This window comes from Lutra lutra, chromosome 9, assembly GCF_902655055.1.
Source record: "Lutra lutra chromosome 9, mLutLut1.2, whole genome shotgun sequence".
In the NCBI taxonomy this organism is placed as follows: Eukaryota; Metazoa; Chordata; class Mammalia; order Carnivora; family Mustelidae; genus Lutra; species Lutra lutra.
This window is the reverse complement of record NC_062286.1, coordinates 76,155,811-76,174,605: the sequence shown is the minus strand read 5'-3', so window position 1 is coordinate 76,174,605 and position 18,795 is coordinate 76,155,811. Positions and strand designations below refer to the sequence as shown.

Sequence of the window (18,795 nt, the reverse complement as noted above, 5' to 3'; positions counted from 1 at the left end):
AAACGGACCGTGCCACTGCCTAGGAGTCTCAAGGCTGGACCAGATGCCCCTTCTCTAAGACTGCTGCAGGGTTTAACACCTCTTCCGACCAAAAGCAGCCTCGCTAGGGCAGGAGAAAGTGCCTCAAGATCTTCAGAGAACTATTTAGATCAAGAAAGAGTAGCCATGCCTAGTCTGAGCACTCTGGAGTTGTTGGTCAAACCTCTTGGTTTTTAAAGTTTCAAAGTCTTTGTTACATGATGGACCCACGGCTACTACTATGGTGTCAACGACCTAAGAGTCCTTTCCACGGCAGGGGCGAGAGTTCATTAAGTGTTAGTACCCAACTTCAAAACAAGTTCAAACCACAAAAAACTCTGTCCAAAACAAGGATCTGAAATCATAAAAAATCAACATAATCATAAAACAACAGCCTCCCTTAAACTGTTTCTTGGTTAATAACCTCTGGGGGTAGCCTACCCCCTCACTCCACATCACCAAAAGTCTTGGTCCTGGGAGGGGCCCTAAATCTGGCTCAATCCTCCCTGGTCCCACCTCGGGCCTGGACTTCATCACCCATAACGACTCCGTCATCTCAGCACCCCTGGAACAGGAAATTGACTGCGGGTGGGTCCTGCCCAAGTTCCTACAGACTGGGCTAATGCAACAAGGTCGTGATGCCTCACACTGCCCAGCGAACAGGCCTAATAGCACAGTGGCCTTCAGGAGCCGGCTCCTAAATTTAGGTCATTTTGGGGGGGAAACCCTAAAATAAATTTAAATCATTTGGGCGTCCAGTAAGTCTCTTGACAGACTTGGGCTTAACGAGTTCCATCAAGAAGCTTCCTCGTTCACTGAGCACAACTAGCAGGAAAGACGCACAGGAACTCCACTGTGGTCGCCTCATTCTATGGACGACGCCACAGAGTTCGAAGGGCGCAAAGCGAGCTGGCCCTGCGTTAGTAAAGAGCAAAGCCCCAGGAGCCTACGTTTCATAACGAGAGCAGCCCCGAACCACCCGGACTGAGCAGCGCGGGCTGGAAGGGAGAACCAGGCATGGACTGACTCTCCAGACTTCCAGCCAGAGTCACGTGAGTGGGGCGGGCTCGCGGCCTAAAGGAAGCGGAAGTCTGACACCCGGTTGAGGGGGCGGGTGGTGGTGGAAAGCCCACCCCCGGAAGTCACCTCTCTTTCCGGAGCCTGCTCCCGGAAGTGCTGCTGTTTGTAGCGGGCGTGATGGCTTCAAGGTTATTTCGCGGAGTTGGAGCGTTGGCCGCGCAGGCCGTCAGGGCCCGCGGTCCCAATGGAGTCGCCGCGGTGCGCACCATGGCATCTGGAGGTACTGGGCCCGCCCGGCGCGTCAGGGACCGGCGCCATTGCCCTCCCGGGGTGGTGCCAAGGCAGCGAAGCAGGGCGGTCCGTTCAGCTCTTCGGGGCCCCAGTGACCGCTCCAGTGTCCTGAGTGCCTCAGGCTCCGCGGGCGTCTTCCTGTCATTCCTGGCCGCTTGTGCTGCCGGCCCCCTAACTGACCCCGGCTGCGGAAGAATCCTAAACTGAGGTTCCGGGTGACCTTGGGGAACGGGTTGCAGCTGGGATGCGGAGAGGCTAAGCCGCCCTTCAGACCCGCGCTCACCTCACTAGGATTCTGACTTGCGTTTAGGAAAAACGTGTAAAATATTGGCCTCCGTGGTTGAAGGAAGAAAAGATTACCCTGTGTTGCCACTTTTGGGGATTATGACAGTGGTCCTTAGGAGACAGTGTGTATGAGTAGCTTTTAGGAGCGTGTAAACTGTATGTAAACGTTCATGTGTATGCGTTTTTCATCTTGATAATTAAGACATCTTAATTCACGTTTTTTTCTTTAGGTGGTGTTCCTACTGATGATGACCAGGCGACTGGGCTGGAGAGGGAGGTCATGATGGCTGCACGGAAAGGACTGGTGAGAAACTTCTTTTTGTGTCTTCTCTGGAGTTCATGGTCTTGGATGGGATCAGAGCCGTCTCCTCTCTGGGAGCATTTGAGATAGGGAAGCTGACTTGTGGGAGCAGTGTCCCTAGCCTTTGGAAGGTAGGGATCATTTGGCATAATGGCTTAATTCTTTTTCAGGACCCATACAATATGCTAGCCCCAAAGGCAGCTGCAGGCACCAAGGAAGACCCTAATTTAGTCCCATCTATCACCAACAAGCGAATAGTGGGCTGCATCTGTAAGTACCTCACCACTATCTTTTTGTCCATTGTTTAATATGTTCTATGCAGGATTTTAGTAAGATATCCAGATCTTTAGTGTGTACGATGTGTGTGTGTGTGTGAAAGAGATTTGTCTATAAATGAGTTATCCTAAGGGTCCCGTGGCCCTTTCAAGCTTCATTAACCTTCATTAAGAAGGTTGTCCGTAAGAGCATAGAACATCAGTAATACCAGCTCGTTGGAGATGCAGCATGAAGGAGTGTTCATCCAGAGAATATTTATTGTTCCTCCTCTTTGCCACATACTATTTTAGGCACTAGGAATATGTATCAGAATGGACTATGCTTTGGGATTCTATGTAGGCAGAGGAACTGTTAGAACCTAATAGTGACTGTGATGTGAGCTCAGTTTACTTGTAAGTAAACTTGGGGCCTCATTTCTTCATCTGAAGAGTGGGGAAGGAGAGAGCTTGAATTGATCTCTTAAGAGTTAAGTCATAACTTTGGGTCTTAGAGGTGTCTGAGGATGAGGTTAATATTGAAAGTCTCCACTTCTAGGTTGGCTGGCCTTCAACTCCTTTTCCTTTTCAGGTGAAGAGGACAATAGTACCGTCATCTGGTTCTGGCTCCACAAAGGCGAGGCCCAGCGATGCCCTAGCTGTGGAACCCATTACAAGCTGGTGCCCCACCAGCTGGCCCACTGAGCCTTTGCGCTAACTTACTCAGAATGTGCTGTGAAGTTTCCTCTTTCCAATAAAGACAAGCCATTGCATTGGCTCCTTCTCCCATAGTTGGTTGGTCTTATTCCTATCCTTTTTTTTTTTTTTTTAAGATTTTATTTATTTATTTGACAGGGATCACAGGCAGGCAGAAAGGCAGACAGAGAGAGAGAGAGGAAGGGAAGCCAGCTTCCTACTGAGCAGAGAGCCCGATGCGGGGCTCTATCCCAGGACCCTGGGATCATGACCTGAGCTGAAGGCAGAGGTTTTAACCCACTGAGCCACCCAGGCGCCCCTCTATCCTTTATTTTTTGGGAGGCATGGATTCTTACATTGGGAATAGCTATCTATTAATATTATTTTGCCATCCGTGTGCTTGTGTATGCCAAGTTTGACAATCCCATAATACAATGATTGGGACCATCCTATGGGGAAAGCATGGGCTATGGCATCAGGCTGACTCGACTTGTAATATTGGCTCCATCATTTAGCTTTGTCACTGGGAGCATGCCCTCTGAGAGTAGGTTACATCTTAAAAAGAAAAACCTTGTGAGATGTTGGAAGTAATAATAACATATATAAAAAGCCCAGCAGATGGCTCGCAGTATTGTTATAAAATAGAGTGACCTTGTGACCAGAGTTTTGGGGGCTTTGAAGTCTTGGGGTTTGAAGCATAGTTCATGGGGATACCGTAAGCAAAATCCAGAATATGAGACAATTCCAGAAACCGATGACTAGTTTCTTCAAATAAATTGCAATGAGGAGGGGTGCCTGGCTGGCTCATTTGGTGGATTATGCTACTCTTGAACTCAGGGTCATGAGTTAAAGCTGCACAATGGGCATGGGGCCGATTTAAAAAAAATAAAAATAGTTAAAAGTTTAAAAATTGCAATGAGGAAACAAGTAGGGAGAACCTATCACGTAAAATCGTTACGAGGGAGAGAATAACCAAGGGCAAAGCATGGAGCTTGTTTTATTTAAAGAAATGCAACTGTAAAAACAATTTGAGCTCTGGTTATTTGACATGTATGGATTTATTGACTTTTAGATGTGTTAATGGAATTAACTTTATGCATTAGAGATTCTTGGTGAGGTACTTGGGGTGAAATCTGTCAGGGATTAACTTTAAAGCAGGAGGAAGAAAAGGAAGAGGCGTTTGGGGTAGGACTGATCTATTGTAGCCGGGTATAAGAAGAGTCATTGTTCTACTCTTGTGTATGTTTGAACTTTATCATAATAATGAAAAAATAAGAGCTGAAAGAAATTTTAAAAAGTCCATTTCAGCTACTTTATATTTGTGACATGCTGGACAATGAAGTTCTCAAATGCTGTTTGTAAAATGGAACTGGGACCTTTGCATTATCGTTGGGATTAGCCACAGAGGTGGCTTTAGTTACTTTCTCCACAAAATTGGTTCATGCTAGGTCTCTGAGCTGAGCTGATGATGGTGGGGAGCTTTAGGGAGAAAAGTCCTTTCCCCCAGGCTTGCCTTACTTCCTCTTAAAGGTATAGTCAGAGCTGCTCCTTCCATTCTTTGCTGTCATTGTCTTTTGTTGCCAGGAAATGCTGGAGCATTTGTCTGCCATTCAGGGTCCTCCTTCTCTTCCAGAACGGGAATACTTAGTCATCTCTTAAATCTTCCCTTAACACTCCTGCCTCAAATGCTGTTCTTAACAAGAGTTTACCAGTAACTTTATCATGAAGATTGCTCTGGTACTGCCACTAAGCTCTTCTGTCTGGCCTGTCTCCTGCATTCCCCCTTCCTTTCCCACTGTCTTCCTTTACACCCATCTTAACTTTTGACTCTCCATGTCATTAATTGGATTTGTCTTCTCCCTCCCTCAATGTCAAGACCCTCTTCTCTGCTTTTTAAAACAGTACCCAATTCTCAGGGCACCTGGCTGGCTCAGTTGGTGGAACATGTGATTTGATCTCAGGGTTGTAAGTTCAAGCCCCACACTGGATGTTGAGATTGCTTAAAAAATAAAATCTTAAGAAGAAAAAATCATAACCAGTTCTCCTTTAAAGAAAGAAAAGTCCTCAGTACATGTCCAGACTGTGGTAGGCAGACTAGCAGCCTCCCAAAGATGTCCATATCCTAGTTCCAGACCGGTGAATATGTTAGGTCATGTAGTAAAAAGTTACTAAGGTTGCAAATCAACTGACCTTAAGATAGGGTGATTATCCTGGATTATCCAGGTGGGCTCAATAATGAAGGGCAGCAGCAGGAGAGTCTGAGGGAGATGTGACTATGGGAGAATGGTCAGAGAGATGCAGTGCCATTGTTCTGAAGGTGGAAGAAGGGGTTATGAGTGAAGGAATGCTGGGCAAGGAATGCAGCCTATAGAAGCGAGGGAAGAAGATGAGCCTCACTCTGATGGTATGAAACAGTCTGCAAGTACAGAATAAAGAACTTGTTTGCTGGAACAGTTTGAGTGTGAGCTGCTGATCTGATGCCCCATCACACTTCAGTGCATGTGTTTTACAAAGACATTCTTTTATATACCTACAATATGACCATCAAAATCAGGAAGTTATAGTTTATACATTTCTGCCATTTAATGCTCAGACCCTATTCAAGGTTGCTAACTGTGCCTATAATGCCCTTTATAGAGCCAGTTCAGAATCGTATGTTGCCTTTAGTTGTCCTGTCCGTTTAGTTGTCTCCACTCTGGAACAGTTCCTGTCTTTCCCTGACTCCTGTGATCTTGACACTTCTGAAAATTACACCAACAACTCGGTTTGGTCTGATGTTCCTTGAGGATTGGGTTCAGGATTATGTGTCCTGGGCACGAGCACTGCAGAGGTGATTCCACACTCTTCTTGCTAGGCATCTGATGTTGCCTTGTCCCACTGCTGATAGGGTTCACTTTGGTTGCCTGATTAAACTAACGTCTCCCAGACTTCCCCACTGTGCAGTTGCTCCTTAGTAAGTATCTTAGGGGGGCAGCACTGAGATGTAACTCGCTCACCAGAACTTTGATGAATTTATGTCCGTATGGACTCAAATGCTTTATTATAGTCAGTGGATTATAATTCATAACAGGTATTTAGCTTCTGATGTTTAGTTTGTTCCAAATTTGGCTGGTAGGAGCTTCTTCAAGTTGGTGCCTACGGCCTTTTGACATGTCCCTATCATTCTTTGAGCACTTTTTTTTTTTTTAAAGATTTTATTTATTTATTTGACAGAGATCACAAGTAGGCAGAAAGGCAGGCAGAGAGGAGGAAGCAGGCTCCCTGCTGAGCAGAGAGCCCGATGTGGGGCTTGATCCCAGGACCTTGGGATCATGACCAGAGCCGAAGACAGAGGCTTTAACCCACTGAGCCACCCAGGTGCCCCAGTTTGAGCACTTTTTTTTAATTTACCGCATAAAATGTTCCAGGCTCAACTTTCCAGGCTGTTTATAAACCCATGAGGTAGGTACTATTATTATCACCCCCATAGTAGAGATGGGGAATCCTAGGAAAGCTCAGGATTATGCAGCTAGCTAGTTGTGGTGACAGAACAGTGAATGCAGAACACTTAGCTTGGGCCTGAGCTCTTCCCCACCTCTGCACACCCCGTCTTTGAGGTGGTTTTAGATTTGCAGAGACTGCACAGAGTTCCTATTTACCCTTCATCCAGTCTCCCCTAATGTTAACAGCACAATGATTGAAACCAGGAAATTCATACTTACACCGTGCTGTTCACTAATTTTGCCGGCTTTCCCAGTAAGGTCCCCGTCCAGTCCCAGACCTCACATTGCATTTCACTGTCATGCCTCAGTCTTCTCTAGTCTGTGACAGTTGCTATCTTTACCTTCATAACCTGTCACTTTTGAATAAGAGAACTGGTCCATTAATTTGTAGGATGCCCTGAGTTTGGGTTTGCCTGTTTGTTCCTGGCCAGACTGAAGTGATGGGTGTAGCACAGGTGACACAGCACCCTTAGTGCGTCACCCCAAGAGACAGTGACTAATGACTGGGGATGCACACTTTGGTCATTGGTTTAAGGTGCTGTCCACTAGGTTTCTCGGCCATAAAGTTACTATTTTTCCTTTTTGCAGTTACTAGTTACCTTGTGGGGAGGTACTCTGAAACAATGCAAATGTCCTTGCTTTTGCTTACTAATGTTCGCATCCATTTTTGTCTGTATCAGTTAGTATTGTAGTGTTTCCCTGCCTGTGGTGATTTCCATTATTATTCCTTCTACAGGAACTGAACTAATGTAAGGAAGAACTGTTTCTGGGCCCCTATGTATACATCTATTCAATTTATATCAGAGTGGGCTCATAAATATTTTATTTTATGGCTTATAATCCACCACAGATTTGATCACTGGGTACTCCTTCAAGTTGGTTTCTCTGTCTTCTTTCTGTCTTGGTTTCTTCCTTTCTGGGGCACTTCCTTACTCTGTGGTACCACACTACTTTCTCTGCTCTAGATCTGGAATTCCTTCACGGAGCTCTGATTCCTTTTATTGAATGGTGGTGTTTAGAAGCCCGATCTGGACATTTTTGTGCCTTTGCTCCTGGGGTGCCACTGTGCCTAGGCCCGCTGAGCAGACACGGCTGGGAAATCCACACATACATTCTAGCATTCACACACTGAGGCCTATTTATTTCAGCATCTATCTGTATGTGTATTAAAAATCACGAGTCCATATATCCAATCCCAATCCAGCACCACCACCAAGTTAGTTCTAGCCTTACCACCTTTTTGTTTTGTTTTTCTCCAACAGTGGGAAACCTGGCATGACCAGAGGTCTGTAACGTATTGTCCCTACTGGAAGAGGGAACTGGGGGGATGCTGCATTGTGCTTGGCCTTAGATGATGGGATTTTTTTTTTTTAAAGATTTTATTTATTTGACAGAGAGAGATCACAAGCAGACAGAGAGGCAGGCAGAGAGAGAGAGAGGGAAGCAGGCTCCCTGCGGAGCAGAGAGCCCGATGCGGGACTCGATCCCAGGACCCTGAGATCATGACCTGAGCCGAAGGCAGTGGCTCAACCCACTGAGCCACCCAGGCGCCCAGATGATGGGATTTTGACAGACATGAAGGAAAGTCATTCCCGGCAGAGAGTAGAAGCTAGTGGGCGAAGCATGATGATATGTGAACCCAAAACAGGAAAGGAACAGATCCCAATGGGCCTAAACTTAATGCAGCATGTAGTTCATGAAGGGGGTTTCACCTGCATCATGTCAGTTTGGTTTTATTCTGCCAGGCAGTGGAGAACTGCCTGACATTTTGGATTAGGAAGTGGTGGAACCAAGGCTATGTGGGCTTGAGATCCAAGAGCAAATGGACTGGGTACGGGGGTAGAATGAAGCTTGTGTTCTAAGACCGGATGGTAGAGGCCGTCACAGTAAAGGAGTGGCAGGTAGGAAAGGCATTATAGAAGAACCAACAGAACTTGGTAAATGGCATAAAGTAGAAAAGGTAAGAAAAAGGGAGGAATCAAAGTAATAATGCTCCAAACCTGTGTAAATTTGGAGAAGGTGGTACCATGAACCCAACCCAAAAAGGTTCTCTGTAAATTTTTTCCCCTTGAGGGCACGTACAGGCTTAACTACTCTGACCACAAAGCCTCATAAAATGCCCCGTGACAATAAACCTCAGTCAGCTTTCACCTACGACCTGATCTCAGCTCTTGGCCCTCCTTCAGCCCCAACTCCGGATGCCTTCAACACAGAGCTATGACAACCATCCTCCCATGGCTGGCTACCTGTCACCGAGGACACAGCTAAAAACCCTCTCAAGGCCTTCCATGTGCTGGCCCCAACCTCCCTTTCAGGTTTATCTTGCATTATAAACAGAGACGGCCACTTACCCTTACCTGCTGACTTTGTATCACTTGGGTCCAAGCCCTTCTCTCAAACCCCACTGGTCCCTTGAGCTCTCACCTCAACTTGGAACACTGACCCCATGTGAACCCATGCAAGTCAGTCCGTCACCTGCTGGGTTAGATGCCTCTCTTCCCAGCCCCATAGTGCTACCAAAATGGCCAGTTCATCATTTTCCCCTGACCCATGTTTTTGGGGGCAAAGACTTATTTACCACTGGCCCCAAACTTGTGATACCTTCCTGGACATACTCCAGGTGTCCAAATTCCTGATGAAGGAAGGAAAGGGCAGGCAGTCACCAAACTCATGCTTCTCTGTACCCTCCCATCCCCCGCCACTCAGCTTCTTCCTTCTTCTTTTTTTTTTTTAAAGATTTTATTTATTTATTTGACAGAGAGATCACAAGCAGGCAGAGAGGCAGGCAGAGAGAGGAGGAAGCAGGCTCCCTGCTGAGCAGAGAGCCCGATGTAGGGCTCGATCCCAGGACTCTGAGATCATGACCTGAGTCGAAGGCAGCGGCTTAACCCACTGAGCCACCCAGGCGCCCCCAGCTTCTTCCTTCTGAGCTTAGCTCATCAACACAGCCTTCTCACCTCCCCCAGCAGTCCCCTTCCAGCTGGCTCAGCCCTGAGCCCGTGTCACTGTTGGGTCTGTCAGCCTCGGCCATGTCTGAGCAGGCCAGCAGAGCTGCCCAAACAGAATGTGTGGGTGGAGATGCCCCAAGCCCCAGCCCTGCCTGCCATGAGGTCCTATCCAGGAGTAAGGCCGAGTTAAGGCAGCCTTCTTCTCTGCTCCTCCTGGTGGATTACAGCAAGTGCATAATGAGGCTGGGGAATTCTACCACCACGTCGAGAGCCCAACCTCCTGGGGCCTCCTGTGCCACGTTGCCCCGCCAACCCCTCAAACCCTCAGGCTTCTGAGCTAGACCCAGTGCCATGCTGCCTTCTTGCCAATCCTTTTCTCTCCAAGTCCCCAGGGACAGATGAGTGAAAAACAACACAAAGAACCACAAGAAAACAGAGCCACGCACTACGGCTTGTCCATAATTATTACTATAATTTATAAAAGTTTTCAGGCAACTGTGTTAAATTATTGTACATATCTGGGAGAGGGAAGTGGGGGTCCTGGCCACTTCATGGGAGAGGTGGGAAAAGGAAATGTGGCCCCCCTTACGCCCTCTAGGTCTGACTCCAGATTAAGTGGTGTCCTCTCAACAAATGAAGACTGTTAACCCTTCCCATCCAGGGCACTAAGGTAAAGGAGAGGGAGCAGTGTCAATGAAGTGCTTTAAGGGAGACCACAATGAATTGCAGCCGCCTGGACCCCGTGATCGTCTGCCCTGGCTCCAAAGGGTCATCCTGGGCCAGACCTTTGGCTGGGGATGGAAGACTGCCCAGTCCTCAGTCCACACCAAGGCATCCCCCCCCCCCCACCCCCGGAAGACAGGAGGACTGAATGTGATAGGCTAAGGAATGCCTAGGTGTGGCACAGGAAGCAGTGACGCACCAGTGGAGAGCCACTGCCTACCCCTCCACCCCCTGCCTCAAGCCTAGTGACGCAGGCATCCAGGCACTCTGGCTCTGGGAGGGATCCTGTCAAAGGAAACGGGGATGTTGGGTATCTGGCCTTGGAGTCTGGGGAAGCAGCCCCAAGGGTCAGAACAAGACCTTTCCATGGGAGATCCCTGGAACAATCCAAAGCTAGGCTCCTCAATTCCTAAATTCCAGCTCATGACTCCATCCATGCAGCTAAATGTTACTGTGTCTGTGTGTGTGAGCTCGCACACGCATGCGCACGCGTGCGTGCACACGCATGCACGTCTGCAGGGGAGGGCCGCAGGGAAGCATGGCTACCCCACCTGCCCAGGGGTCAGGGCATGCAGGGGACCCTAGGCCTGAGATATGAGCCCAGACCAGCAAGGGTTAAAGGCTCTGACTCCTCTTTCCTTCCACTCTCCTAACACGCTACACCTCTTTGGGCACTAGAAGGTTTTACGATGAATAGCACGGGAGCCATCCTCTTCATACTCCTTTTTGGATACCCACATCTTCTTAAAAGTATCAAGCGAAGCCAAGATGGAGCCACTGTGAGAAGGGAGGGATAGACTCTTGTAGACCCAAGGGCTGGGCCATCAACCCTTTCTGGGCACTCAGAGCTCCATCTCCTTTACCTGGGAGGGAAACCCACCCACTGCCACCTGGCCTGCGCCAATGGTCTCCTCCCAGAGCCCTCCCCTTGAGCCCCGCCTCACCCGATCCACGTGGAGTACAGCCGTTCCTGTGGGGCCGAGATCTAGAGGGAAAAAGCAGCAGTATAACTGCCCATCCTCACACAGCAGCCCCTACCCCAGCCTTTAGAGACTTCCCCTCAGGGCCCAAGGCCAGGTAGCAAGTGCATCAGTGGGGAGCAGTGGGAGCAGCCGAACACGGAGGAGGCAGCTGAGCTGAGCTGTCTGGAGGTGGCATGTGCCCTTTCCTCCCCCAGTCAAGGTTACGTAGCACCTGCATGCCCTATAGGGCTCCCTGTAAACTCACCTTGATTTTGACATCCTTTGGGGCAAGCTTCTTCACTTCACTTAGCAATCGGTCACCAAAGCCTGTGAACACAAGGCTGGCTGAGCCCAGGGCCCACATCTGAACCCCCTTATACTAGCACCCCCATCTCCACCCTCTGGTGCCCCTAGCTGCTGCCACTTTTAGTAGTGCTGCTGCTGCTTTTAATAATTCTTTCCAGGATCAAGGATAGGGGCAAGCCATCCCAAGGGCAGGAAAGAGCCAGCATGATGCCTGAGATGGGCCCAGCTTCCTCAGAGAGGCAGCGGGAGAGGGAACCCCCAGTCACACAGCTTGGTCTGGCCTCTGCACTCTTCCATCCAAAGCAAAGTCAAAGGTAAATGACAAATCAGGGGAAAACATCTACCATTTCTGCCCACTGCAGAGGCTAAGTTCACATGCAATATTGGGAGGGCGCTGATGGACTCCCACTAACCCACCAGCTAACAAGAACCTGTGTCCACCCTCTGACTCAGCAAGTCTCCTGGGATTTCCCCTTTAGGGATATTCCTATTACGTGAGGTTATTGGACACAGCACCTCTGAGATTAGAGAGATGGCTGCAGCGACCTCACAGGCCATCGGCTGTCAACGGGGGAAATGGCATATCCATTCAGAAATGCCACATGGCCGTCTGAAGGAGCTCACATGAATGTGGAAAGATCTTCCAGATATGGGGCTCCAAGAAACATACATGGTGTGCTGCTTGGGGAGCATGTTATGATGGGCATAAAAGTGGGAGCAAGGGGCAATGCACATTTGTTTATAGCCACACAGCTGAGGGCTGTAACTGCCGGAGAGGGAGCAGGAGCGGGGCGACCAAGACAGTGGGAAAAGGGAGATGTCGTCTCACACATTTTAGATCTTATGTGAATGCAGCATCTACTTGAAAAGTCAGTAAAACTTAACTTTAAATCTTTCTCTTAAAAAACACCAAATGCCGAGTACTAAAAAAGCCAAGAGAAAATGGGCCACGTGCCAAGCTCCAGGGAGTGGGATGCCATCTAAGTGCTGTCTTGAGCACCACCTCCCAAATGGTGGTACCTTTGAAAAGCGTGGAGCCACCTGACAGCACGATGTTGGCAAACAGCGTCCGGCGAAGGTCCATGTCGGACTTGTGGATGGCGAAGGCCAGCACCTCGTGGAGCCCCTCACTCTCATCACCTACCAGGTCTGGCTGGAACAGCAGCTCGGGGGCCCGGAAGCGCGCTGGCCCCACCTTTGGAACACAAGATTGAGGGGGACGGACCTCTTCTTCCTCTAGATGCCAGCATCACCTCCGCCACCCAGCGCCAGGCCTGGCAACTTACGTCGAGCATGCTGCCGTCTGGCAAGGTGTACTGCACCTTCTCTGTCTCTAGAGCCTCGTCCTTCTGCGGGTTGATGGATAGGTAGCAGGCTCGCTGCGGAGGGCAGGGACACAACACTCAGAAGGCTGCAACTGGGAAACCTAGGCCCGCCGGGGCTCAACCTTGCACCTTGGGGCCGCCACTGCCCATCGCCCCAACCAGCCTGCCTCCATACCCTCCTGCCCTCTGTCACCTCTTTGATGGTCCGGACAACCTCGAACTCGGCTGAGGTGTGAAAGTCAACTCCTTCCTTGCGCAGCAGGAGCCGGAGATAGCGGGAGACGTCACGGCCGGCAACGTCTACCCGCATGATGGAATGAGGCATGGCAAAGCCCTCGTAGATGGGGACAGCATGAGTGACCCCATCTCCTGAGTCTAAAACCACTCCCGTCGTGCGTCCTGTTGCATACCTGTCACCAAGTCAGCATCCCTTCACCTCAGCCAATGAGGCATGGGGACCTCCTCACCCCTGGAAGGGACCCTGGGACATTTGCTTTATCAGGTCTCAAAAAGGAACCTGAGGAATTCCTGAAAGGAGCAGTTACCAGGGGGCTGTTTCTATGGGCTAGTCTGACAAAAGCAGGAGGATGGCCAGAAGGAGGACGGGGACTCAGGGGACTTTAGGGCTTTAGGGAGCACTCACAGGCTGAGCACGGCCTGCATGGAGATAAACAGGGCTGGCACGTTGAAGGTTTCGAAGAACACCTCTGCTGCCTTCTCCCGGTTCTTACTTGGGTTGAGTGGAGCCTCCGTTAGGAGCACAGGATGCTACAAGAGATGGCAAGGTTTAGGCACATGACCACATCCTAGGCCCTAAAAGAATCCTCACTGGCCAAAATGCCTGCTGCAAGCACAGGCAGCCGCGGCCTGCTCTCATTCCCGAGGGTAGCATCCCACTGTCTGCCAGCAGTTCTTCCTCCCAAGACCCAGCTTTCTCTGGAAAACTCTACTTGGCAGCCACCGACTGTGTGGACCCCCACACACACCATGAAGAGGCAGCAGGCCCTAATAAAATGCAGAGGAAGCGTGACAGCATAAGCAGGAAGAGCTGAGCAGGGAGAGGGCAGAACAGGGAACTGGGAGGCCGGCAGATGGGGCTGGCTGGCACACCTCCTCAGAGAAAGTCTGCAGCTGATCTTTGGAGTAGACGTACTGCCAGATGCGCTCCATGTCATTCCAGTCCCGCACCACGCCGTGCTCCATGGGGTAGCGGATGGCCAGCAGCCCTCGGTGCTCCTGCAGGGGAAGGGGGGAAGGTCAGCAGGAGCGCTTGATCCCTCTCCTCCAACTGCTTTCTGCCGTCCTGGAAGCCGCCCTTCATCTGCCCTGAACAGAACCACCACTGCTTCCTTGGTGTCCCCATGGCTGGTGGCAGGTCCTGAACTCAGCACAGGCCTCTTTTGTCCAGCAGCAGCTTCTCAGGCCTCAGAGCCCAGTCAGCTTCAACTGGCAGGAGACAGAGAGGGTGGTGACATGCTCCCTCCTATCATAGTCCTCCCCGGCTGTGCTTCGGGGCTTCTCTACTCACTGCCAACACGTTCTCCCCTCTTCTCTCCTCACGCTGCCCAGTTTCCTTCCCCACCATTCTATGATGACTGCTATGGCACCAGGAGCTGCCTTGTGGCCCATTCCATGCTGTCCTCTCCTGTGGTCACCTGTCACTCACTGCTCCTTCCAGCTCTTCAACCACTACTCACATGTCCTGCACAGACCTGCCCTTCTGTGTCCTCCCAGAGCATGCCCCCTTTCACCAAACACCACCTGACCTCTCTCACCCACAGACATGGCTCCTGCTGACTCCATCTCTGGAGAGGCCTGCATCTCTGTACCCCTAGCTCACCCCCTCTCCCTGAACTGTGTCCCCCATGTGCTGCTTGCTGCTGCCCCCTACACCTTCACTCCTATTTCGGGGGCCCCTCTGGCCCTGCAGCACAGACAAGTCACCCCACCTGGAGTGTAAGAGGTGGCCCCACAACACTCATTTCTATCAGTCATCAAGGCTGAGGGAGCCAGACTCTTAAGTCCCTTTTTAATCAACTCTTTCCTCTGCAGTTGCCTCACTCTACAAGACAGGGCGTGGAAGTAGTGTGTTCCTCTAACAGGAACCATCATGCCATCTCAGAGTACTTCTGAGCTGGAGCCTTGAGAGTCCAGGAAGACACCTGACAGATGGCCCCAGAAAACAGAGATTCCCTCTTGGGAGGTACAGCTCTGACCATGAGCCCATGTTCCCGGGACTATGAAGCCCCAAGCCCAGGCAAAGCAGGCTCCACAGGTGTTACCTCTGCTTTTGGTCCAATGAAGAGGTCCCCCTCCAGGGCTCCAGCCATCACTCGCATGTGCTTAGGACGCCCGACACTGCAAGGACCGGTCAAGTCAGCAAGGTGGGTAGGGGGCGTGGGTGAGCCCACGTCCAGGAAAACCAAAGTCTAACTCCTATGGTCAAAATGGTATCTACTCCAAAGCATCTGGCCACACAGCAAAGGCCAGAACCCAGGCCTAGGGGATATGGGCCCACAGAGCAGGCCTTGGCAGGATGGCAAGCTCAGGGTCAGAAGAAAAGGTATCCCTTCTGTTCCCCACCCTCTGTCCCAGAGAGGGCTGAGAGCTCTGGAACCTTGGCCCTCCACGGTCCAGCCCTGGCAGAGGGTCAGCTTCTGCAGCCACAATGACTCAGCCCACACTCGAGATTTCAGGAGGGTGGGGCTGCTGGCACTGTCTGCGGACCAAGGTCCCAGGAAGTCAGGTCATGGCTCCGTTGTGCACCCTTCTCTCATTCACTTGATCCTGCCCCTTCCCAGTCCCAGGGCTTTCAGGATATAGATTCAGTTCTTGGAGGACTGGACAAGCTACCATTCTAAAATCTGACCTGAGTTCCCTGCACATCAGTAGGAACTTTTAATTGTACCTAAGTGGAGTTCAGAAAAGAAAGCTGAAGCCCTATTGCATGCCTGGTGCTCCAAGCTGGCCCTGTCCCCAGACCAGGCATGGGGTTCTTGGTATAGCCAGCCACTTTGGGGCCCTCCCAATGCCCCTGCTTAGGCCAATCCCTCTAAAGCCTCCAGGATTTGAGAAGAGGCACCACCTAGGGAAAACTTCCTGATGGGCTACAGTAGCCGAAGGAGCACTCTGTGCTTCCGACCCCACCTTAGCCCTGCGTCACTGGCTCCATTCAGGGAACACTCCCCTTGACCCAAACCCATTATTTTCTAGAGTTGGAAAATAAGCCCTGAAGGAAACATTTCCTGGGAGGAAGGGATGGCTGTGCATTAATGCCCCACTCTTTCTCCTCTGAGTTCATGTTTTTCTCCCAGAGATATCTCCCTTCCATTCTTGCTGCTGCTATACCTGTTCCCAAGAGAATGCTGGTGGCTTCTCCTTCCTGCCTGGCTCAAGGAGGGACTAGAATCAGACTTCAAGGAGGAGGAAGCCCAGAGCACTTGTCTTGTCCTTCCAGAACCAGTAACAGCATTGGCCTCACAAATCTGGTGTTTCCCCTTATAGGTCGGGGGCAAGACTTGGCCTCCAACAAAGCTGTGACACAGAGCCAATGTTCTTCCAGGAATCCAACAAAAAGATTAGGGCTGCTGCCTGAGCAACACTTACTAGTTTGGGAAACAGTATTTGGGAATCTGGTCTCCTGCAAAGCCAGCCTTGATCACCCCTGAACCCTGCAAGGAAAAACAATGTTTAGCTCCCGACATATACCTCCAGATGAAGGCAGTGCCCAGCAGTAGAGGCAGCCCGGGGAGGAAGGCTGAGATCCTGCCAAGAGGGTAAGATCATTTATAAGAACACCAGTAATTCACAACCAGGGGGTGATTTTGCACCCCTCCTTCCAAATGTGACAATGTCTGGAGACTGTGGAGGGGACAGCAGAGGGAGAGGGCTGGTGGCACTGAGAGGGTAGACGCCAGGGATGCTACTAAATATCCTACAATACACAGGCCAGCCCCTCACACCTGGAATTACCTAGCTCAAAACGTCAATATGGTGCAGACTGAAAAACCATGACATACATCCTTCTCTGCACACTCCAGGGTCAGCTCCAGGCAGGAGGAACCCATAGCAGCACAAGCTGCTCCCAAAAGTCAGCTAGAGGCAACTCCAGGCATGGTTTTTTCCCAATATCCCCTGGCCATCCCCACCTCCCACCCCAGCAGACATGGACCACATACAGGACCCACCCAGGAAGATCACTGTGTACATAGCACCAGCTGGCACCTCTCTTCTAGTGGCTTCTCCAAAGACTACCGGTAAAGAACTTGGTCCTGCCACTGCTCCAGCATGGAAACTGGACTTGGGATCTTAAAAGGAACCTGGCATCTAGAAACCTCCCACTAATGAAGGAATCAGCCTTCCAACCTCACTTCCCACAGATCACCGTCAAACCTTTTGGGTCTGCAGAGCAGAGAGAAATATCCTCACGTTAGAGAGGAGGGGCTAGAAGCCCACAGGGACCAGGCAGGTTGTCCCCCGAAGTCCTAAAGTTGTTGGTTAGCCTAAATGAATTATCTGCTGACCAAGGAAGTGTCATAGTCCTTCCAGGCTACAGCCTGTTGGAGGACCCCCGAGCCCAGTTCTAGCCTTCTTATTAAACATCCCCTGCTGTGATTCAAGTAGCCACATGCATACTCCAAAACACACAAACAAAAACAAACAAAAAAAACCCCATTCAGGATTACATGGGGGTCATGTGGGAGGAGACACATCCCAGAAAGAGGAGTAAGTCATAATCAAAAACTCCAAGGCACACACAGCTCAGGCAGACACCCGGCGAGGGGCAGATCTATAGATCTCCTGCCCTTCATTTTCCACTCATGGACAGGAAAGTTCTGAAGCCAGAAATCCTCAGAGGGCAGCTGAAAACATGCTGCGCCAGTGCTGAAGGACACCACCACAAGGAACACTGGCAACTTTTCTCTGAAGCTTCCAAACCATTATCCCAAACTGTTTTGGGTCCTGGAAAGAATAGTCCTGAACTCTCCCCACTGTCCTGCTAGCTGTGGAATTTCTGCTCGGCATGGGCAAGGAGTAATTAAAGAGAGGGTCAAAGTAGCCAAGGGGCCAACCAGGTGTGATGGATATGTGGTTGGCAGAACTTAACCTATATATACAATATACATATTTTCCAGTCAAAGAGCACAGTAGGGACTGTCCGCTCTGGAGGTCCTGCTAAGAGTTGCAGCCTCTTGGTAAGTGCTCTTGTAGAGGTCACCAAACGAACTCCCTCTGAAAGATCAGGCCAGCACCGTGCAAAAGGGCAAATACTGTCTCTCCTCTTCTACGAGGAAGGGCAGCCAGAACCCAAGTAGGGGCTAAAGGGTCTGGCGCTGAAACCTAACCAGTGACCGCCCCCAGCCCCCAACCAAGAAGGGTCCAGAGTGGGTCCTCAGGCCTGACACACGGGTGCATTGCTGGGCCGCTGGGCTGTCACTCGAGCACTCCCGATGCTGATCAAGTACCGCCAGACTGACGGGTCCCCTGCGTCTCCAGCCCCTCCCCGCCGGGCCCATGGAGCTCCGCTGCACTGGAGGGGCTGGCTCCAGGACCCGGGCTACAGAGCCAACTGAGCAGGAGAGCGCCTGGCGGACGTGGAGGGCGGGCAGTGCATTGAGGACTAGTCGAGACCCGCGAGGGTCCCCTCCCGGCGCCACCGCGTGCGCCCCCGGGGGCAGGGCGCCCGTCCTCCCCCCGACTGCCGGGCCTCACGTTGTCGATGACGACGGGCTGGTTGGCGATAATGTCGTAGGACTCCATGGCCGGGCCCGGCCGGCCCTGCCCAGCGCGGGGCTGCAGGAAGAACCCGCGGGCGTGCAGACCTGGACCGTGGCGGCTCTAAACACCGCGGCACGCCCCGCCCATCCCGCGAGCGCAGCCTACACCAGCCCTGCGGGGCTTGCTGGAGGGCGCTCCCCCCATCCCGGCCAATCACCGTTCCCACTTGCGCGGATTGACGGCGGGCGCCCGGGACCCGGGGCGGGCCAAGGGGCGGAGCCTCCGGGTGCTGACCAGCCAATTGCGGCCTCCCGGAAGTACTGCCGGGGCGCTTTCAAGATAGGCTGCGCCGTGTTGAGGTTTTTTTTTTTTTTTTTTTTTTTTTTTTTTTTGCTGGGGGATGCCGTCATGGCTCGGCCCTTACAGGGGACCCGGGCAGAATCAAGGGGGTGTCTGAGAGTCGCTTGTC

At 51.2% G+C, this 18,795-nt stretch overlaps 2 protein-coding genes across 6 annotated transcripts; one reads left to right on the top strand and one right to left on the bottom strand.

Annotated features, from left to right (window-relative positions):
• Nucleotides 1-1,146: 1,146 nt before the first annotated feature.
• On the top strand, nt 1,147-2,957 carry LOC125109731 (cytochrome c oxidase subunit 5B, mitochondrial). Its single transcript, XM_047746879.1, has 4 exons — nt 1,147-1,318; nt 1,845-1,918; nt 2,086-2,185; nt 2,759-2,957. Exons 1-4 carry the CDS (start codon nt 1,216-1,218, stop codon nt 2,869-2,871), a joined length of 390 nt encoding a protein of 129 aa, XP_047602835.1. The 5' UTR covers nt 1,147-1,215; the 3' UTR covers nt 2,872-2,957.
• Nucleotides 2,958-9,744: 6,787 nt separating this feature from the next.
• ACTR1B (actin related protein 1B) lies at nt 9,745-18,523 on the bottom strand. Of its 5 annotated transcripts, XM_047746167.1 has the most exons (11): nt 18,321-18,489; nt 16,215-16,279; nt 14,891-14,966; nt 13,719-13,844; nt 13,252-13,376; nt 12,802-13,018; nt 12,570-12,662; nt 12,304-12,478; nt 11,243-11,304; nt 10,960-11,000; nt 9,745-10,792 (listed from the first exon to the last, which is right to left on the bottom strand). In XM_047746167.1, the coding sequence occupies exons 1-11, from the start codon at nt 18,366-18,368 to the stop codon at nt 10,690-10,692; spliced, it is 1,131 nt and encodes a 376-aa protein (XP_047602123.1). In that variant the 5' UTR covers nt 18,369-18,489; the 3' UTR covers nt 9,745-10,689. The 5 variants fall into 5 exon arrangements, with proteins under 5 accessions (XP_047602123.1, XP_047602127.1, XP_047602124.1 ...); XM_047746171.1 differs by lacking the exon at nt 14,891-14,966 and having other exon boundaries at nt 18,321-18,523; XM_047746168.1 differs by lacking the exon at nt 16,215-16,279 and having other exon boundaries at nt 18,321-18,451.
• Between the last annotated feature and the right edge of the window lie 272 nt (nt 18,524-18,795).